The sequence below is a fragment of the Erinaceus europaeus genome, chromosome 3, assembly GCF_950295315.1.
Source record: "Erinaceus europaeus chromosome 3, mEriEur2.1, whole genome shotgun sequence".
Lineage (NCBI taxonomy): Eukaryota > Metazoa > Chordata > Mammalia > Eulipotyphla > Erinaceidae > Erinaceus > Erinaceus europaeus.
This window is the reverse complement of record NC_080164.1, coordinates 55271882-55294703: the sequence shown is the minus strand read 5'-3', so window position 1 is coordinate 55294703 and position 22822 is coordinate 55271882. Positions and strand designations below refer to the sequence as shown.

At 36.9% G+C, this 22822-nt stretch overlaps 1 protein-coding gene across 3 annotated transcripts in view; it reads right to left on the bottom strand.

Moving 5' to 3' along the window:
* USP34 (ubiquitin specific peptidase 34) overlaps positions 1-22822 on the bottom strand; it is a 254078-nt gene that overhangs the window by 64215 nt on the left and 167041 nt on the right. For all 3 annotated transcript variants that reach the window (XR_009548945.1, XM_060187219.1, XM_060187220.1), the window contains exons 44-57: positions 21850-21915; positions 20268-20414; positions 20123-20179; positions 19951-20028; positions 18081-18175; positions 14341-14513; positions 6958-7111; positions 5096-5174; positions 3601-3654; positions 3408-3503; positions 1767-1831; positions 783-858; positions 648-695; positions 464-529 (exon numbers count right to left, since the gene is read on the bottom strand). Coding sequence is in view for 2 of the 3 variants with exons in the window: in XM_060187219.1 (XP_060043202.1) it covers positions 464-529; positions 648-695; positions 783-858; positions 1767-1831; positions 3408-3503; positions 3601-3654; positions 5096-5174; positions 6958-7111; positions 14341-14513; positions 18081-18175; positions 19951-20028; positions 20123-20179; positions 20268-20414; positions 21850-21915 (1254 nt within the window). In the remaining variant the exon portion in view is untranslated. The remainder of the gene's footprint in view (positions 1-463; positions 530-647; positions 696-782; positions 859-1766; positions 1832-3407; positions 3504-3600; positions 3655-5095; positions 5175-6957; positions 7112-14340; positions 14514-18080; positions 18176-19950; positions 20029-20122; positions 20180-20267; positions 20415-21849; positions 21916-22822) is intronic.

Genomic DNA, 22822 nt, shown 5'->3' with positions numbered 1-22822 from the left:
GAAAATAAAACAGGATATAAACCTATCTGGGGGCATGCTAGCATTCTCAGAAAAACATTAAGTTACCTGGTCCAGGGACATGGGAATAGTGCAGTGAATAAAGTATTGGACTTTTAAGCAAGAGGTCCTGAGTGTAATTCCTGGCATCTTTTGTGCCAGAGTGATGTTTCTGGATCTCATAAATAAATGAATGAATAAATAAATAATGCATCTTCAAACAAGAGACACAGACAGAGGGGGGGGTAGGGGGCAAATTGGGTATAGTCATCTGAATTTTCTGTAGCATTCTCTTTTAATAATAATAATAATAAAAACTGTTTATAAGTAAGTTAAATTATAACATTTTTTAGCCATGAAAGAATTTTAGGAATAATTTCCACTGGGTGCCCTATAATTTATAATAGCTGAAACTATTTTGCTGGAATATTTAAGTTTAGAAGATTATTGGGTTGATCCACCTCACCTCACAAGCTGCTTGACTATTATTAAATTGTTTGGTCAACAGTTCAATCCACTGAAGCATTGTAGGCTAAAAGAAAAAGCAACAAGTCACTTACATCATTGAGATATTAAATTCTCAAATTATAAGATCAAAAAATATGAACAATGACATAAATAATGTGAAAACTCACAAAATTGAAACATACCTTTTCTTTTGAATGAATAAACGTCTCTAGGACAAATGAAGTACTTAACTATAAAAGAAGATAAAATTAAGTTAAAATATTTGATTATTTTAAAATAATCTATTTTGAAAAAATTGTCTAGGTTTTATGTATTACCTTTGCTGTCATTAGAGACACTGCTTTAGGATCTGGCAATGTACTAGGAATACAACTACACAACTGCCACATAAACCTAGAATTTAAAAATAGTGCATGAAATTCTTGCAGAATTTTAGTAAGAATAGCAGCATCTATTAAATTGGGTTCTGGTACATGATGGAAAAGGACCTATGTAGGGGCTGAGACTATTTTGTAGACACCTATTATGGGGAGATGAAAAACTGTATCCACGTGTCAAAAACTGTACTGTAATCTATAAACTCCCAAAGGAAAAACAAACAAATTTGAAAAGAACTTAGTTTAGGCTCTGTAGTAAAATCTTGATGTTATGATCATCTGTATGATTTTAAACATTAGACAATATATTAGAACTTTCGGGAGTCCGGCGGTAGTGCAGTGGAAGCACAAGGACCAGTGGCATAAGGATATCGGTTCGAGCCCCCAGCTCCCAACCTGCAGGGAAGTCACTTCACAAGCAGTGAAGCAGGTCTGCAGGTGTCTATCTTTCTCTCCCCGTCTTGCCCTCTCTCCATTATCCAACAACGAGGACATCATCAACAACAACAACAATTACAACAATAAAACAACAAGGGCAACAATAAGGAATAAATAAATATTAAAAAAAATAATATATAAGAACTTTCAGGGTGGAGGTTAGATAGCATAATGGTTATGCAAACAGGCTCTCATGCCTGAGGCTCTGAAGTCCCAGGTTCAATCCCTCACACCACCATAAGCCAAAGCTGACCAGTGCTCTGGTTAAAAATATATATACATTTTTTTCATATTTATATATATATGAACTTTGAGGATTAGAGTAGTAAGCTGACACGGTTTCATCCTGACACTGTATATTTTCATATAGTTTGATATCAATTTCAAATCACAGTACTTTAACAGTTTTTGTGGTTATGCCCTACATACCATGCTTAAATCAAACAATTTAAAATGGAAGTATACACCCCCCCAAAAGCAACTTACCCAAAATATGTATGTTCAAAAATATTTTTGTCTTGAAGAAACTGCATGTTGTCATGCCAAATCCACTGAAGAAAACAAAAAGTAACAGTTATCACAAAGCAATTAGTTCATTACTTTTTACTAGACAAAACTTATTTTTGAAAGGAAAAAATGTATATACAATTATGTCAGACTGATTATTAAACATACTCAAATTTACCATTACTTAGCTGGCTATCTCAAGTTTTTGTTTGTTTTTATTTGCCTCCAGGGTTATTGATGTGGCTTGGTGCGAGCACTACAAATCCACTCCTCCTGAAGGCCATTTTCCCCCTCCTTTTTTTTTTTTATTGAATAACAGAGAAATGGGGGGGGGTAAAAAGGAGAGGAAGATAGACACCTGCAAACTTGTTTCACCACTTGTGAAGAGACACCCCTACAAGTGGGGAGCCTGGGGTTCAAAATCAGATCCTTGTATGGGTCTTTGTGCTTTATACTATGTGTACTTAACTTGGTGTGCTTAACTGCCCAGCCCCTACTATCTCAAAATTTTCAATGGTTTATTAAAAATGTTTAATTATTTTTCTATTATGTACATACACACCAACTTTTTAAAAAATATATTTATTTATTTATTTATTCCCTTTTGTTGCCCTTGTTCTTGTTATTGATGTCATCATTGCTGGATAGGACAGAGAGAAATGGAGAGAGGAGGGGAGACAGAGAGGGGGAGAGAAAGACAGACACCAGTAGACCTGCTCAATCGCTTGTGAAGTGACCCCCTTGCAGGTGGGGAGCCGGGGGCTCGATCCAGTATCCTTAGTCTGGTCCTTGTGCTTTGAGCCACATGCGTTTAACCCGGTGTGCTACCACCCAACTCCCACACACCAACTTTCTTACCCACTCATCTGTTGTTGGACCTGTGCTGCTTTGAACATACAAATCTTTTTGGATAGGTGTTTTTGTGTAATTTGGCTAGATCCCTAGGCAAGGAATCACAGAAACACCATTTCTAGTTTTCTGAGGAGAAACCCAGATTATTTTTCATAGGGGCTGAGATAAGCCAGAAAGATCTCACTTATTGAAGCATTGGCAAGAAAAGAAAAATGCAGGTTAAATTTGGTCTGCGCTAGGTATACGGCAATGAACCAAAAGACTCAGGACTATAGGGAAGTTGCAGATTGGGGTGGAGAGCATTAGGTATCCAGTACATGATGGTGAAGAGGGACTTAGGTGGGCTGGTGGTGGGAAAACTTCAGATATCATGGGGAGATAAGAAATTGCAACCATTGTTCAAAAACTATGTTGTAAATCATTTCTTCCAATAAAAATTAACAAAATATGAATGTATGTGTGTATACTTATAATATGAACAATAAGGAACATTTCCATTACCAAATTCAAGAAACACATCACCAACAATACAAGATACCTACCAGGTGCTCTAAATTCATCATTGTAGTTTTATTTTTTTAATATTGATAGCATTATTAAAAATCATTTTACACCTTTTAAAACCTCATTAATTCGTTTTACATTCACCTGCCAGATAGCAGTATTACCAAGATTAATAAAATATTTTAGGGACTACTCTAGCTGATGGATCTTAATGTTATCATAGCCTAATTGCATAGTATTACTGTAACTTGCATAAATACACACCTCTAGCAACTCTGATGAAACATCAAATTTGTATTCTTTTCCATTTTCTTCTTCTGGTTCCATGCGTTTGTAAAATAGCATATATGCACTGTGTGTCTTTAAAAGGCAAAAAGGGCATGTTTTCATTTTAATAAAGTATACAAGTAGACAAAAGAAGAAACAATGTATAATTATATGTGCAAGAAATGGTTACCTTTTCAAAGGAGAAATCCATGAATTTATCTGTTACAGAATCATAGGTCTTGGTCTGTTAAAATAAAAGTTTATTCTTTTTTTGAAAAATAGGTATACTCAAGTGACATATATATATATATATATATATGTCAAGTTATTTTAGATCATAACTTTGTAAATAATTTTCAATATTACATTCATGAAAATCCTTGACAGAGGTTTTTGGCTAAGAATATTTGAAAACAAAGATTCAAAACTTTGTTTCTAGGGAGTGGTACCAGGGAATGAACCCAAGGCCTCATACATGCAAAGCATGCACTCTAACACTGAGCTACATCCCAGCCCCTTATATTACTTATAAATAAAACATAATATAAAATGGACTTGCAATTTGAAAGACTACCTTTTCTAAGAAGAACTTTGCAAAGTTTACTTGTTTCTTTTCCTTTCATTTTTCTTTGAGAAAATATCCTAGAAGTAATATCTAGAGATGCAATGGTTTTAGTGATGGCTTCAACGATTAACTCATTATGCACTTCCTTTACCCATTTCTAAAGTGACAGGTATTTTTTTGATACTACTTCACTATTTAGGACAGTGCAAAAGAGCTCAAAGAGCAGTAAGGAATACCTTCATTAAAAACTCAGAATGTGAACAGTTACATCACAATAAGCAAAACTATTAAACTAACTTCATCTGGGCTTCTCTGTAAAGTAAAATGACCACTTAAAAATTTGACTTGTGAGAATCAATAGGATTTATTTTAGACTCTCCCCCCCCACCCCCAGAAAATTAGTACCAGGGTACATTGTTCCTGGAGACATAAATTTACTATAACACTATTCCAATCAAATTGCTTTTTTTTTGTAATATAGCTAACTATGTAACAAATAAGTCCTTACTACCTTATCCAGTAATTATAGTCAGGTTGGTACTACTGTGTTAAAAAGCAATTATAATTCACCTCAAGCGAACTTCCTCGTCAAAGATTTTTTTTTTGGGGGGGGGGCGCTATTTTTTTCATTTTATTGGATAGGACAGAGAGAAACTGAGAGGCGATGGAGAGAGAGAGCAGGAGAGAGAAAGAGAGACACCTGCAAACGTGCTTCACTGCTTGTGAAGCTTCCCCCTTGCAGTTAAGATTTTTCATAGTAAGTAAGTAGTCATTTTTTTTCCTCTACTGCCAAAGCATTCAACTTAACAATTAATCCAATAATGCCTCATGGTAATGAAATTCTATTCCCATACTATTGGTTTTTAAGTTTTATAACCAGACCTTCCTAATCAATTGAAAGAAGAAATAATTTTAAATATTCCTAACATCTGATATATGCTCCAGATATATTCTTTTTTGTAAAGATTTTTATAAGTAATATGTTTGTAAATAACAACTGAGTAAATTTTAAATGTGATTATAGCAGTTAAAAGTAAGTTAAGTGATTCTGCCATTAGATTTCATCATATTGCAAAGCACTTGGGAGTTAAGCCATTTACAGTTTCTGAATAAAACTTACTGTCATCTCTCCACCAAAACATTCAGAGGCAAGTTGAGCAGAATCAAATGGTTTTACCTCAGCATCATTAAAAAGATACCTAAAACAGAACATATGGCATCAGTTAAGGATTTAAGCAATACTTCTGTATTATGTCTACTTTAAAATATTTAAGTTAAGTGGTCTGGGAGGTGGTGCAGTGGATAAAGCACTGGACTCTCAAGCATGTGGTCCTGAGTTCGGTCAGGACATGTACCAGAGTGGTATCTGGTTCTTTCTCTCCTCCTCTCTTTCTCTTAAAAAAAAAAATTAAGTTAAATGCTTGTATATTATAATCATCAACTCACTATAAATATGAGTTAATTTGAAGTAAGTTCCTGTCCTGTTTTGATAAGTCTCATCTACTGGAAGTTGGAACTGTAACAGTCACAACTATTCTAAAATCTTATACTTTAATAGTAAATAAGAGTTAATAAAAACCAGGAGTTATGATATATATACATATGTAATATAACATTATTAGAAAAAAACTAAGATGTGAGAATTCCCAAAGATAAAATCATTTTAAAATTTATGATAAAAAGATTTAATATATATTAATGAAAATTACTCAAAAATAGCAAAAATGTAATGGCTTAAAGGAAAAAATAGATGAATTACATACAGTTTGTCATTACATTGCACTGGGAGGTAACACAGTGCCTAGAGGACTGGAATTAAAAGCATGAAGTCCAAGTTCAACCCTTTGCATTGGATGTGCCAGAATGATATTCTAGTTCTCTCTCGTGTGTTAATAGTAAATAACTTTTTTTTCTTCCTCTCCCTCTCTTTTCTTTTAACCAGAGCACGATATGGTTCTAGATTACGGTGGGGTTGGAGATTGAACCTGTGGTGGTCCAGGAGATGGCTCAGTAGATAAAGCACTGGACTTGCAAGCAAGATCAATACCTGGCAGAACATATACCAAGGTGATGTCTGGTTCTTTCTCTCTTCCTATCTTTCTCATTAATAAATAAAATATTTTTTAAAAAAGATTGAACCTGGAACTTCAGAGCATCAGACAATTATGCTGTCTCCCTAGCTCATAATAAATATTTTTAAAAATCATACATATATATTTTTGTTCAATGAAGTATGCCCAACACTTAATATAGACACAGTCTTCAGATGGGAGATTCTAACCATATGCAAAGACCAAAACAGTTATTAAGAACTGAATTAGACCTACCCAATAAATAAAATATATATTTTAAAATAAAAAAAGAACTGAATTAGTAATATCCAACCATTAATTTGATTAAAAAATGATACAAATAAATGTCTTGGATTGAAAAGGTAAGATAAAAACAAGAGATTGTGCAGGTGATTTTTAACTGCCATATACAATAACTTTGTAACTACACTATAAAATGTATTCAGTAAATAGAGAGCAGACTGGTAAGATCAAAAGGCACAATGTTATCTATGAACCATAAAGTTGTATGCAAAGTTTTATGTGCATACACTTTTTTATGCAGAGCCACTAATCAAATTCTCAAGTGTTCAGAGATGCACAGTTCAAGAACTGATGCATATTATTTTATTTATTACCAGAGCACTGATCAGCTCTGATTTATGGTAGTGGTGGTGGTGGGGTTTAACCTGGGACTTCGGAGCCTCAGGCATGAGATTCTCTTTGCATAACCATTATGTTTCTTACTCCTACCCTGCATATCATCTTTTCAAAGATACTTTCATTTCAAAATGTTATCAGTTCTTCTCAAAAATACAGAAAAGGGATTTAAAAGACTATAATCAGAAAAAAAAACCTAGACAGAAGACTTATATTTAGAAATACTAAAAATATTTTAAAACTGCCAAAGAATAACATAGTGGAAACTCACCATTTATTATTTTTATAAGCATGTGGATTGACTATATCTCTGATGAAGCTGTAATAGTGCCCACCATCTGCTGTTCCAGTGTGAACAGTCACTCCTATCAAGTCATACTCATAGCTCTCAGTGTCTTTTGAATGATCACTGACTTCTTTAAAACCTGAAATTTACATAAGATGGCAATAATTCTAAAATTATATATCAAAATCATTTTATATCTTATATACAGAAGTATGCAGATAATTATATATACATACATATGTGATTAGAAAAGGTACAAAACAATTTTACTTTCTAGACATTCACTCAGTCTATAAAATATTTAAAAATTTTTTTATTGGAGGAGTCGGGTTGTAGCGCAGTGGGTTAAGCGCAGGTGGCGCAAAGCACAAGGACCGGCATAAGGATCCGGGTTCAAACCCCGGCTCCCCACCTGCAGGGGAGTCGCTTCACAGGCGGTGAAGCAGGTCTGCAGGTGTCTTTCTCTCCTCCTCTCTGTCTTCCCCATCTCTCTCCATTTCTCTCTGTCCTATCCAACAACGACGACAACAATAATAACTACAACAATAAAACAACAAGGGCAACAAAAGGGAATAAATAAAATAAAATATTAAAAAAAAATTTTATTGGGGGATTAATGTTTTACATTTGACAGTAAATATACTAGTTTGTATAGGCATAACACTTCTCAGTTTTCCATATAACAATACAACCCCCACTAGGTCCTCTGGCATCCTTTTTCGGACCTGTACTCTTCCCCCTCACCTACCCACAATCTATAAATTTATTATTAATTTATCTAGCTAGCAGAATCAAGGTCTCCTGCATACACTATTTCACTGCTCTGGTACACTTTTTCATTCTTAAAGAAGACTATGGCACTGGAGATTCCCCTGGTGCCATTAATACTTTCTACGTAGTACAAGGCTCAAACTTGTAATGCTGTGCACAGCAAACCGTAAGTGCTCCTTGGTGAGATACCCCATGGCCTATAAATTAAGGAACATATGTATATGAATCAAAGGAAATATAAACATGTGTTAGTACATAACTATCATTAATCTCAACATAATAGATAGAAAATATGTCTTTATGCTTAATCTGGCTATTCCTTTTGAAACAGCACAACATGCGCCACTCAAAGTTAATTAGATTAGAAGCAGGAGGAAAAAAAAAAGGTCTAAAAAGCTATTAAGGTTGCAGGGAGGTGGCACCTGGTTAAGCACACATTGTATGAAGGGTTCAAGTCCCCAGCTCCCCACCTACTGGGGTGTCGCTCCATAGGTGGTTAAGCAGGTATATAGGTGTCCTCTCCCCCCCTTTCCCTCCTCTCTCAATTTCTCTCTGTCCTACACAACAGCAGCAATGGCAACAAATAACAAGGGCAACAAAATTGGAAAAATGACCTCCAGGAACAGTGCTTACTCTACAAATATACAGTGATATATCCCTGGAGGCAGAAACAAAACAAACAAAAAAAAACTATTAACATATTTAAGCCTTTAATTCTCATGTTAAGGATAAGGAAAATATTCCCAGTTGTACAGAGAAAGGAAAGGCTATGGGTGGGAGTAGACAGCATAATGATTATGTAAAGAGACGCACATGCCTGAGGCTTTGGAGGTTCCAGCTTCAATCCTCACCATCACCATAAACCATAGCTTGGGGGTTGTATTGTTATATGGGAAACTGGGGAATGTTATGCATGTACAAACTATTGTATTTACTGTTGAATGTAAAACATTAATTCCCCAATAAAGAAATAAAAAAAAACCATACCTGAGTATTCAGGTAAACAAAAATAAACAAATTAAATTTTAAAAAGAAAAAAGGTCTAAGGAATTTGAAAGTACTAGGATCTAATTTTGAATACAACATTTGCGGCCTAAAAAATTCCCTTACAGGGAGTCAGGCGGTAGCGCAGTGGGTTAAGCGTACGTAGTGCAAAGCGCAAGGACGGGCCTAAGGATCCCAGTTCGAGCCCCCGACTCCCCACTTGCACTGGGGTCCCTTCACAAGCAGTGGAGCAGGTCTACAGGTGTCTGTCTTTCTCTCCCCTTGTCTTCTCCTCCTCTCTGCATTTCTTTCTGTCCTATCCAACTATGACAACACCATCAACAACAATAACTACAACAATAAAAAAAGGCAACAAAGGGGAATAAATAAATCTTTAAAAAAAATTCCCTTATTTGGCATAATTTCTGCTACTTCCACATATAGAAACATGAAAGATAAAATAAAGCACAGTTAGTGGACATAATTTCACAAATAATCTGAAAAGAGTTCTAAAAAGTAGAGTATACGTATCATGCCCACTTGATTTGCATTGGGTCATCAGGAAAGTCATGATGCATTGTTGCATATAAAAACAGAAAATTATATCATGACTTTTGTGATGAACCAGTATGTGCAAACTTACTTTTAACTAGTGTACAGCTTAGCTCGGGCTTATGGTGGCATCTGGGACTGAATCTGGGGCTTTGGCGCCTCAGGCATGAAACTTTTGTGCATAAGCATTATGCTCTCACTCCCAATTGACTCATTTCTTGCAACTTCTTAAAAATAATCAAACCTGGGAGTCGGGTAGTAGTGCAGCAGGTTAAGCTCACGTGGTACAAAGCGCAAGGACCAGTGTAAAGATCCCAGTTCGAGTCCCCGGCTCCCCACCTGTAGGGGAGTCGCTTCATAGGCGGTGAAGCAGGTCTGCAGGTGTCTCTCTCTTCCCCTCTCTATCTACCTCTCCACTCTCTTTCTCTCTGTCCTATCTAACAACGACGACATCATCAACAACAACAACTACAACAACAATGAAGAACAACAAGGGCAACAAAAAGGGAAAATAAATACAAATAATAATAATAATAATAATCGTGGTCCAGGAGGTGGCGCAATGATAAAGCTTTGGACTCTCAAGCATGAGGTCCTGAGTTCAATCCCCGGCAGCACATGTGCCAGAGTGATGTCTGGTTCTTTCTCCTCCTGTCTTTCTCATAAATAAAATAAAGTAATAATAATAATAAACTTGTAGTCCAGAAGGTAGCACAGTGGGTGGATAAAGCACTGGACTCTCAAGCATGAGGTCATGCGTTCAATGCCTAGAAGCACATGTACCAATCGTCGCTAGCCTGTTCGTCCCTCTCTTTCTCTCTCTCTCTCCCCCTTCTCCCCCGATCCTTCTCATTAATAAAATATTTTTAAAAAATACTCAAACTAACTTTAACTACAACCACCAACATCTCTCCTCCATTCAACATGACTTTCACCTGATAATAATTCATACTCAGGTTCTGGAGAAGGATGACAGAGGACCTAGTGGGGATTGTATTGTTATGTGGAAAATTGAGAAATGTTATACATGTAAAAACTATTATACTTATTGCCAAATGTAAAACAATCCCCCAATAAAAGGGGAAAAAAAGTCATACTCATTCATGCTTCTATTATGTAAGAATATTAACATTTATTGGGTACTCATTAAGTGTCAGTTAATGGGATATAAGGATGAAAACCCAAGTTTCCCCTTCGCAAATTTGTTCTTTTTTCAAAAGATCACTGGTAGGATGGGGAGAAATCAATGGCACACTTGCTATCAAGGAGTCTGAACATGGAAACTCATGCCTGAAAGTCCAGCTCTTTATCCACTGCACCAGTCTGCTTTTTCCTAAGTTTTACAGCATGACATAATCATACCATAAATATTTAAATCAGCAATCTGGAGGATGATGCAGTGGACTTTAAAGAGTGCTGGATTTAGAAGCATGAGGACCCAAGTTTGACACTTGATACTGCATGTGCCAGACTGAAGTTCTGGTTTCCTATCTATCCTCTGAGGTCACCATCATGAATAAATAAATCTTAAAAAAAATAAAATGCAAGAAGCTACCAATTTGTTCCCTCATATGTACCACAAATGACAGTGATGCTCTAATTCTCTATCCTCTACTTCATTATCTAGTAAACTTTACATTTTATACATATAAAACATTGTCAGAGCTCTTACTATGGAAAACAGAAAGTTACTTTTTATTTTGTTTGGATTTTAAAAATTTATTTATTTATTTACCTTTTGTTGCTCTTGCTATTTAACATTGTTGTGGTTATTGATGTCATTGTTGTTGGATAGGACAGAGAGAAATGGAGAGAGGAGGGTAAGACAGAGGGGGAGAGAAAGAGACACCTGCAGACCTGCTTCACCACTTGTGAGGTGACTCCCATGCAGGTGGAGAGCTGGGGGCTCGAACCAGGATCCTTACGCCGGTCCTTGTGCTTAACCTGCTGCGCCACTGCCTGACTCCCTTTTTGGATTTTTTTTTCCTCCAGGGTTATCACTAGGATTCAGTGCCTGCACTATGAATCCACTGCTCCTAAAGACCTTTTCTCCCATTTTTGTTGCCCCTGTTATTATTGGAAAGAACAGAGAAATCCAGAGAGGAGGGGGAGACAAAGATAGACACCTACATATCTACTTTACTGCTTGTGAAGTGTCCCCCCCCCCGGAACGTGGGGAGCCAGGGCTTGAACTTAAGTTTTGCGCCATGTTCATGTAACCACTGCGATCCCCCCCGCCTCCCGCCCCTTATTTGGATTTCAACCAGTGAACTGCTCAGCTCTTGCTTATGCTGGTGTCTAGGACTGGACCTGGGAGCCTCAAGCATGGAAGTCTTGTTTTTGTTTTTTGTTAATAGATAGGGCAGAGAAATTGGGGGGGGGGGAAGAACAAAGGAGGAGAGGGGAGGGGAAGGATAGAGAGGGGGAGAGAAAGACAGACACCTGCAGATATGCTCCACTACTTGTGAAGCAACCTCCTAACAGGTAGGGAGCTGAGGCTCCAACCAGGATCCTTGCCGGACACCTGTGCTTCATACAATGTGTGTTTAACTCGGTGCACCACTACTCTGTCCTCTAAGCATTAAAGTCTTTTTGTATAACCATTATGTTATCTTCCCAACCTGGGAAAAAAATGAATTTCTATGGCTAAAGAACAGAAAAATGGCTGCAATGGTCTTGAGTTCTTGTCTCCAATGGTTTCCACTCCAAACTACTGCAGTCCTTACAAGTTTGACAATCTCTGGCTTATAGAAGTTAGTAAATTAGGGCAACAAAAGGGAATAAATAAATATTAAAAAAGAAGTTAGTAAATTTTGGAAGTAATTATTTCTAAAGGAAGTACCACCTTAAAATTATTGTAGCTGCTCAGAAAACTAAATAAAAAATATATATTATGTCACACAGAAGCACTTTCACTCAAAGAACTGATGTTGGAATAATTGTATCTTGTTAGGTCAAGGCCTTTGGGCCCATGGCACAGTTTCTTGGATCTTTAATCTGATCATTTAAGTGTAGAACTAGTCTTGGATGTTACATACTGAGAAGTGGTTTCATAGGATAGGACATCTAGATAGAGGGAAAGGAAGCAAAAAATCATTTCACTGATACTGTTTTGGGAGCAAGGAAAATAAACAAACATGATGGGAATATTAACATTTTATGAGGCTTGCAAAAACTAAATATATATATATATATATATATATATATATATATATACCCCTGGAGACTATAAATGGATAAATAAATAAAGAATTAAATAAATAAAGACTACATGAATAAAAAATACAGGTAATATATATGTATACTACGTGCCTGTGTGTTTTTACTGAGTAAAATGTAAATGCACTTTATATATTTTGTGAAGCAGATCTTCAGGGGCCTGTCTTTCTCTCCCCCATCTCTCTCCTCTCCTATCTCCATTTTTCTCTGTCCTCCTCAAGGACAGTAACAATCACAACAAAAACAATAATAATAATAACAATAATAATAACCACAATAATCAAGTAACAAAGGCAGCAAAAGGGGAAAAAATGGTCTGCAGGAGCAGTGGATTCTTGGTGGAGGCACTGAGCTATGGCAATAACCCCTTGAGGCAATAAATAAATAAATAAATAAAATTACTGTAGCTGCTTTCTACCTATTGTCTCTCACTAGAACTGCTCGTTGTTCGCATTCAATATTTATAATTCCTTCTTTCTTGATAGCATCCTGAAATATGCACCCCACTATTCATAGTTGGTCATGCCTAACATGCTGACTTTTCCTCTTCTAATAAAGACAATAAAATGCAGACCTCGCAGGATGAAAACCTTGCTCTTTGTTATTTCATCTCAACTACTTTAAGCATAGCAAACTACACATTATAACTTTTGCTAGGTTCATCTATCTCTACACCCACATATTTCTATTCAGTTCTTCTGGTGATATCTCATATAAGCTATGACCTCTATGGCTTACCAGATTGCTTCCCTTTTTTTTTTTTTAACCCTGTCTAACTTATTTACTTATTTACAAAATGAGGTATCACTCTGGTACATGTGCTACCATGGATTGAACTCAGGACCTTGTACTTGAGAATTCAATACTTTATCCACTGGGTCATCTCCTGGACCACTCTTCTTTAAAGATAGAGGCAGAGAGTGAAAGAGATCACAGATGAGCTGGAACCTGGCTTGCACACAAAGCAAAGCAGCACACTATCCAAGTGAGGTATTTCACCAGCCCTACCATTTTGACTTTCCCACAATTATCATCCTCTAGTCAAAAAATCATTGCAACAGTCAGAATAATCTTCTATAAATCTTGGTTATCTTTGTTCTTTGCTATAAAAAAATTTAATAGTTTTACAGTAAGATAAAAAAATAACACCATCTGTAATAAAATGATTGTTACTGCCCTTTATACTTATCAACTATCCTATAACTCCCGGTCTCTGCCCTAAGAGTTTATCCATCCCTTTTCATCTATGTTACTCAAGCACTGTATATGTCACTTTCTCATGGAAGATCCTCCAGATTTGCAATATGTTCACTGTTCTATTTGACATCACATCCTATTTTTAACTAAGATGCAACAGAAAAATTTACCTGCTAGACTTAAGTTCTACAAATAGCAAGAACCAGGGTTCTCATTTTTCTCAATAATTTGCTAAAATCATTTAAATTTCATTTTTTTAAGTTTTTGATAGGATAGAGAGGGAGACAAAAAACAAACAAACAAACAAACAAAAAACCTGTAGGTGAGGACCAGGGGCTTAAATCTGGGTCCTTGTGGTTGGTAGCATGTGCGCTCAACCAGGTGTGTTACCACCCAGCCCCCCAAGTTTATCTGTTAACCACCATGTTTCCAAGGCCTGCATGAGTGCCTAGAACATAGTCCTAGTACATACTAAATACTTATTGCCTAATTGTGTGAAAGTGCTTTGTTGGCATTATAAACAGTCTTTTAAGATTCGATTTTGTTAAATGTATAAATTACAACTGCATATTATAATCATCTTGTTATTATAATTATCTTGTTATGAAAAGTCAGACTGAATGTAAGAAAAAGAGGCAGATTTACCTTCTTTCCTATCACTCTTTCCCATAAGAAAATCTTCTGTATAGGGAGTCATATCCAAACGCAATGGGAAGGAAAAGTGTGTGTTCACTTTTTCTTTCATCATTGTGACCATATTAAATGTATACCTCATAGTATTGAAACTAAGGATGCGAGGCAATTTCTTGAAACAGGCCCTGAGAGATAAAAACAAAAAAACAGCATTTGTTAAAAATTACCATGTCCATGTGGTCCGGGAGGGGCCACAGTGGCTAAGGCACTAGATTCTCAAGCATGAGGTTCTGAGTTCAATCCCCGTGGCAGCACATGTACCAGAGTAATGTCTGGTTCTCTCTCTCTTTCTCATTAATAAATTAATAAAATAAAAAAAAATTAGCTTGTCCTATGGTCTTGCCCATAATTCCATTTTATAAGTAAAACTATTAAAAATTATCTTTCAAAAGACACTTCAACTAGTTTCATTAAGATCTAAACTAGAGGTATTTCAATATTCAACTTAGACTAAACAAGAATAATAAACATCATGTGCTTAGAAAATCTAGTTCTCGGACAGGAGTAGATAGCATAATGGTTATGCAAAGAGACTCTCATGCCAGAGACTCCAAAGTCCCAGGTTCAATCCCCTGTACCACCATAAGCCAGAGCTGAGCAGTGCTCTGGTAAAAAAAAAAAAAAAAAAAAAAATCTAGTTCTCTCCCCTTTCTCATTAATAAAATATAGAGAGTCGGGCGGTAGCGCAGCGGATTAAAGGCAGGTGTCCCAAAGCTCAAGGACCAGAGTAAGGATCCCGGTTCGAGCCCCCAGCTCCCCACAGGTGGTGAATCAGGTCTGCAAGTGTCTGTCTTTCTCTCCCCGTCTTCCCCTCTTCTCTCCATTTCTCTCTGTCCTATCCAACAACGAACAACATCAACAAAGGCAATAATAACCACAATGAGGCTACAACAAGAAGGGCAACAAAAAGGGAAAAAAATGGCCTCCAGGAGCGGTGGATTCATGGTGCAGGCACTGAGCCCAGCAATAACTGGAGGGGGGGAAAAAAGTTTGAGACAAAATATATTCTTGCTGTCTAGGATATGATGCAGTGGATAAAGCGTTAGACTCTGGAACGTGAAGTTCCAAGTTCAAACTCAGGCATCATATTTGTCATAATGACCCTCTGGTTCTCTCTCACTCCTTTCTCTAATAAATATATCTTTTAAAAAAGGTTTATTTATTTATAAGTGAGAAATGACATGGGCAATAATGTTAAGTTATGCAAACAACTTAAATGCCTAAGATTCTGAGGTCCCAGGTTCAACCTCTGTTAAGACAGAGGTGAGTAGTACCCTGGAATAAAAAGTAAAATAAAAAAAATAATAAAGGTGAGAGAGGAGAAGGAAAGAGAACCAGAGCACTAGTCTGACACACACAATGTCAAGGACTGAATACAGAACCTTAAGCCTAAGGGTCCAACATTACCCACTAGCCATCTCTTCCCAGGTAGTTAATTAAATCTTAAAAAAAACAAACAAAAAAAAACTCCGGGCCACTAGGGTTGTTGCTGGAGCTTAGTGCTTGCAAGATGATTCCACTTATCCTGGTGGCCACTTTGTTGTTTCTGTTTTTTCCCTTCTGATAAAGATAGAAAGAAAGGTGGCTGGGAGGGAGAGGAAGAAAGAGACGCTCTCTCTCACAGAGGTTTCCTCCTGCCACTGGGGACCACAGGTTTACACCAAGGTCCTCAAGCATAACAATGTATGCCCTTTACCAAATGCACCACTGTCCAGCCCCAATAAACCTTTGTTTGCTTTGTTTTGTTTTTAATTCTCACTAGGGCTATTGGAAGTTGGTGACTGTGCAACAAATCCACCAAATCCACCAATCATAGTGGTCATATTTTCTCTTTTTGATAGACAGAGAAATTGAGAGGGATGTGGGGATAGGAAAAAAGACAGAGAGACTTGTAGCACTGTTTCACTGATCATAAACCATTCTCTGTGCAGATGGAGACCAGGGGCTTGAACTCAAGTTCTTGTGCATGGTAATGTGTATGCTATACAAGGTACTCCACAACCACACACACCCCCACCCCTGCCTAAATAAATCTGGCAAATAAAACTGTTACTTGACATTGCAACAACACAGCAGCAGCAACAGCAAGTCAATCAATGATGTAATGCTAGATCAAACTAAACAAATCTCAGTTTATGCAAAATATGGATCCATGAAAATGAATCTACATTGTAAGATTTTAAAAAGAATTTGCTTAAACTAGGAGCATAGTAAGACTCAAAAAGGTATTTAGGAAAACAAAGAACTGTAGGGGAAGAATTTTAATAAACTGAGGGAATAATACATTAAAAATGTCATCATTATGATCATTTGGGAGACTAAAATAATATGATGGAATTAAGTGATGAATAGCATTTCATGTAATATTAGAGAATAAACTTATTATTTTATTTTATTTATTTATTCCCTTTTGTTGCCCTTGTTGTTTTATTGTTGTAGTTATTATTGTTGTTGTCATCGTTGTTGGATAGGACAGAGAGAAATGGAGAGAGGAGGGGAAGACAGAGAGGAGGAGAGAAAGATAGACACCTGCAGACCTGCTTCACCGCCTGTGAAGCGACTCCCCTGCAGGTGGGGAGCCGGGGGCTCGAACCAGGATCCTTATGCCGGTCCTTGTGCTTTGCGCCACCTGCGCTTAACCCACTGCGCTACAGCCCGACTCCCAGAGAATAAACTTTTAAGTGCTGAGTCAGGGAATGAAAAAGATAAGCATACCAGAAGAGATGATTTTTGTTACTGGTTTACTATCTCTACAAGATACATAAGATAGGAGAGCACAACAAAATATCCTGAATTAGGAAAGTTTAATCTCAAACTTCTTACAAACATAGGATCATCTCTATTTCTTTGCCTTTATTTCTTGTAACTTATTGCATAAGATATTTTGCAATACAGTTTCTTTCTTTCTTTTTTTTTTGCAATACAATTTCTATTTGCCATTTTTTTCCTCCAGGGTTATTGCCTACACTATGAATCCACAGCTCCTGAAGGCTATTTTTCCCACCTTTGTTGCCCTTATTATTATTAATGTTGTTGTTGGATAGGACAGAGAGAAATAGGGAAGACTGGGGGGGGGATAGATACCTGCAGACCTGCTTTACCACTCGTGAAGCAACTTCCCTGTAGGTGGGGAGCTGGTGGCTCAAGCCTGGGGCTCAAACCAGGATCCTTATGCCAGTCCTTGCACTTTGCACCATGTGCGCTTAGCCGGCTGAGCTACTAGCACCTGGGCCCCCTATTTGTAATTTCTAATTCAACCAATTTACCCTAAACAGACTTATAATAGTCACAAATAGGAGAAGAGAGAGAAAGAGGACCAAATATCACTCTGGTACATGCACTGTCAGGGACTGACCAAACTTGGGACTTCATGGATGGGAGTCCCAACACTGACTTTAGAGAGCGCTCTAGAGAGTGAGAGAAAAAATGTTTTTAATTTATGAGCAGACTCACCAGGCTACATCTGGTGCATACCAAAGTACAAGCCATCAGAAAGACTGTGTTACATAACCAAAAGGACAAAATAATACATTTACATGTGCCTGAAAGTATGCTCAAGTATAAAGTATGAGGAATGTAAAACTGATATATGAGAATGAGGTCAAAGCAACTGATTTTAACCTAACATTAATCCTACATTTGTATTTACTCCCATTTGATGATTTATGAAAATATTATTTCAAAGATCATACCTTTTTTCAGCTCGTACTTTCTTCCCACAGTGAGAACAAGTATACATGTTGTCCCCTTCTAAAGTGTCTTTAATAGTAACTTCATCAAGAGATTCCTGTATAGAGGGTATTTATTACATTTAGTAAAAATAAATCACATTAAGACTTCGTATTCATGGTACAGAAAGAAAGCAAATGGAACAACAATGATAAATGAAAGTAGTTTTAGACCTTAAGAACTTTTAGTGCTTGCTGTTAAGTGAAGCAGGAGGGAGATGGGGGAAATCAGGCAAACTGGGACAATTATATTTGGTATGATATGATGCTAAGGATAAAACCCAGGGCCTCTGATATGTGCTCTATCTGCTGAGCTATCTCCCAGACGCACATTTTCTTTCCAGCCACCGGGGTTATTGCTTGGACTTCATGCTTGTTAAGACTGACTTTACCATTCTTGATGGGCTTTCTATTTACTGTGTAATTAAACCAAGAGTGAGAGACAGAGAGGGGTAGAAAGGGAGAGAAAAGAGACAGAAGGAAACTTCACAGCACAACCTCACTGCTTCTGAAGCTTATTCGCTGCAGGTGTTCCCATGTGACAGCTGGGTCTTGAGCCTGGGTCCATACAAAATCATTCATAATCATATGTTACTCCCACTCATTATTTATTTAGATAGAAATGGAGAGGAAGAGAAAGACAGTAAATGACAGCTCGGCAATAAAGCTTCCTTCAAAGCAATATGATGGGGAGTACTTCAAACATGAGTTACATATATGGCAAAATAGCACATTAACCAAGTGAGCCATTTCAGTGGTACTATAAAAACTACATTATAAAACTCATATTACAAAAACTAGTGAGTGACCTTAATGGGTAGAAAGCAGGATTGCACGTCTGACGCCCTACATTTGACCCTCAAAACTTTGATCCTTGGAACTAATTATGCCAGACCTGAATGGTGAACTGGGTTGTCTCTTCTCTGTAGCTCATACAAAATCTTTAAATATAAATAAGTAAAAATAAAATAATTATTATTTCTTATACAACATGTAAAACACAATATAAAAACGACCAATTAAAAAGTACAATGCTCGGGAGTCGGGCGGTGGCACAGTGGGTTAAGTGCACGTGGCGCAAAGTGCAGGGACCAGCGTAAGGATCCCAGCTCGAGCCCCCGGCTCCCCACCTCCAGGGGAGTCGCTTCACGGGCGGTGAAGCAGGTCTGCAGGTGTCTATCTTTCTCTCCTCCTCTCTGTCTTCCCCTCCTCTCTCCATTTCTCTGTCCTATCCAACAACAAAGCAACGTCAACAATGGCAATAATAACCGCAACGAGGCTGCAACAACTAGGGCAACAAAAAGGGGGAAAAATGGCCTCCAGGAGCAGTGGATTCATGGTGCAGGCACCAAGCCCAGCAATAACCCTGGAGGAAAAAAATTAAAAAAAAAAAAAAAAAGTACAATGCTCGTGGTCCAGGAGGTGGCGCAGTAGATGAAATGTTGGACTCTCAAGCATGAGGTCCTAAATTCAATCCCTGGCAGCACATGTACCACAGTGATGTCTGGTTCTTTCTCTCTCCTATCATTCTCATTAATAAATAAAAATATTTAAAAAAAGATTTTTAAAAAGTGCAATGCTCAGAGGAACTCAGTTTCCAGGAGAAAAAATGTTTTCTCTATCAACAAATGCTTCATAGTGTTATTAACTTTTTGAAAACTGCAAGTACTGAAATGATTCAGTGAAAATCAACTCTGTCATCTACTTTTAATTTTTATTTGAATAGCACAGCAAGATGAATATAAATAAGTTAATTTGTTCTCAAGATGACAAACACAAACCAGCTACATACAGTCAAAAGCAGAAAACAGTCTAAAAATAAAACATTACTCACATAAATGTTCTTCATATCAGCAACCTGGCATCTCACAGTATAGAACTCTTCAGCAGTTTGACTGACGTGTTCACAATCCTTAATAAATAACCAATAATTGAAAATTAGTAATGTTACAGGAAGTTAAAAAATACATTAAAATAAAAAAAAAACAGGTAAAATGTATACTTACCAAAGATACAACGTTGTTTGTAATCACACCTCCAAACAAACTTTTGACAGTATTTTTCTTTTTAAAAAATAGAAATGCAAGTTAGAAATTAAAATTTGATAGATCTATACAAATTTCAGGGCAACTGGAGTATTTTGGTACTAACTAGTTCTGGAGACATTTCTTCAATTTTGGTGATCAGATCTGTAAAAAATTCTGTCATATCTTTCTGTTCACCGGTATTCAGTGGTTGCTTATCCATGGTGTATGTTTTACAGAAAGGTCTAGGATTGTATGCCTTGCATTCACTTTCCTAAAAAGGTAAAAAGACAAAGGTATCAGATTAAACCAAAAAACGTAAGTCTCAAAACACAAATGATCAAAAGGTTCTTGAACAACAAACAAAAAGGTAGTAGTAAGTAGGTAGTAAGTACATCTATAATGATTTGAAATACTTTTGTTTGGTTTCCACATCATTTCAGCTTAGTCTTGGTGCCAGAAGATGCTTAATTATCATAAGTGATTTGTGCTTTTTTTCTTTTCTTTCCTTCCAACATTTCCTTTCCCCTCATACTTTCTAAGATAGAGGCAGAGGGGGCTGAGTGCTGGCTCACTTGGCTGAGTGCACATGTTACAACATGCAAGGATTTGGGTACTAGCCCAATTCCCACCTTCAGGAGAAAACTTTCACAAGTGGTGAAGCAGAGTTTCAGGTTATCTCTTTCCTTCTCTCCTCTCTTTACAAAGTAGGTCTAAAGTTGTTTACTTTCTCTCTCCCCCTCTTAACTTCTCTCTCCATGCAACCGAAATGAATGAATGAACGTGAAAAAAATGGCCACTGGGAGTGGTAGATTTGCAGTGTTGGCACTAAGCACCAGCAATAACCCTGGTAGCAGAATAAATAATAAAAAGCCAACACGATGACGGGCTTCTAAGAACTTACAGCTTATAGAGAGTAAGAATAAACATAGGGGAGGGCAGGTGATATGAAAGAAGGCTAAAAGGTAAAAAATTGAATCACAAACCCTACATGCCACACTGATGAACCTGAATGCTATTCTGTACACAATAAAGAACCAGGGGAGGGGCCAGGTTGTGGCGCATCTAGTTGAGCACTGTAACTGGTTGTTACAGTGCACAAGGACTCAAGTTCAAGTCCCCAAGCCCCACCTGTAGAGGGAAAGCTTTGCGAGTGGTAGAGCAGGGCTGCAGGTGTCTTTCTGTCTCTCTCCCTCTTTATCACACCCTTACCTCTAGATTTCTGGCTGTCTCTAACCAATAAATAAATAAAAACAATTAAAAAAAAGAAGAAGAGCCATGGAAAAGCTTTGAGCATTAGCATTAAACTTAAAGTTTCCAATTTAAAAAAAACTGATACATCTGTCTCTATACACATACAATAGTGTTCTCAAGCACAAAATGGAGATAAGCACATCACAAAATAATAAATACTTAGAACAGATCTAAATAAAAAAGATTCATTACTTTTATAATTTGGGAGATGGAAATTAAAATGGAAAAACAGATTTTAGTCAAAAAGTGAGGTACCCTGTGATAGACAAAGAACAGGATACAAAGGATTCTTCAAAAGAAAAATAAACAGAATGTGATGGCTGAGGTGTGACTGCTGACAGACACTATCAACAAAGAATAGATGCAGGCTCAAAAAAGAGCAGAAAGACAGGACAAAGCTAATATTAAAGTAAACTTCATTTAATGTTTTCTCAGACAGGGGTTCTCAAACATACCATTAAGTATGTGAACATTTTCTGGAGCTCCAGTAGTGTAGTCTTGTGCTTCATATCTTCAGAATACTGAAAATTAAAGAAAAAACTTTCCATTAAAACAATGATGAAGGCTGGGAAGATAGTCTAATAGTTCTGCCAAAACAAACAAACAAAAAACCCCTGAGGCTCTGAGGTTACAATCCCTAGTACCATCATAAACCAGAACTGAGCAGCACCTTGGTCTCTCTTTCTCATTAAAAAGAAATAAATAATGAATATATATATAAAATGATGAATTGCTGGGCAGTGGTCCAACCAATATAGCATATAAGTCACCACACATGAGGTCTGGAGTTCACCTCCTCAGTCCCCACCTGCAAGGAGGAAGCTTCATAAGTACTGAACCAATGCTACAACTCTCCTTCCCCCTTTCTCCTTCAACTTCTGTCTCAAACAAAAAAGGAAAATAAAATTAAGAAAAATATATTTGCTAAGAGTGGTCAACTTGTGCAAGCAGGCAAGCCCTAGCAAAAACCCAAGTTTGTTGAAAATATATAAAAGCAGTGCAGAAAGCAAGGGAAAAAAAGTCAAAATGAAAGCTAGAAATAACACTTAAAAAAAAAAGTAAACATGTTACCAAGACTATCAAAAGAGAAATTTAAGAATTTACTGATTCTGGGTAGGGATAGATAGCATAATCGTTATGCAAGAGACTCTCATCTCTGATGCTCCAAAGTCTCAGGTTCAATCCCCCACACCACCATAAGCCAGAGCTGAGTTTTAAAAAAAAATTACTGATTTTTTTCTTACTTTTATGCTTTGCTTATTTTCTGTGAAATAAAAATCTGTATGTAGCAGTCTAAAAGGTGACAGTGGATAGAGTGTTGGGATTCTCAAGCACCAGAGTAATGTTTGGTTCTCTTTCTCTCCTCCTATCTATTATCATTAATAAATATTTTTTTAAATCTGTATTGAGTATGTCATGTTCAGTATA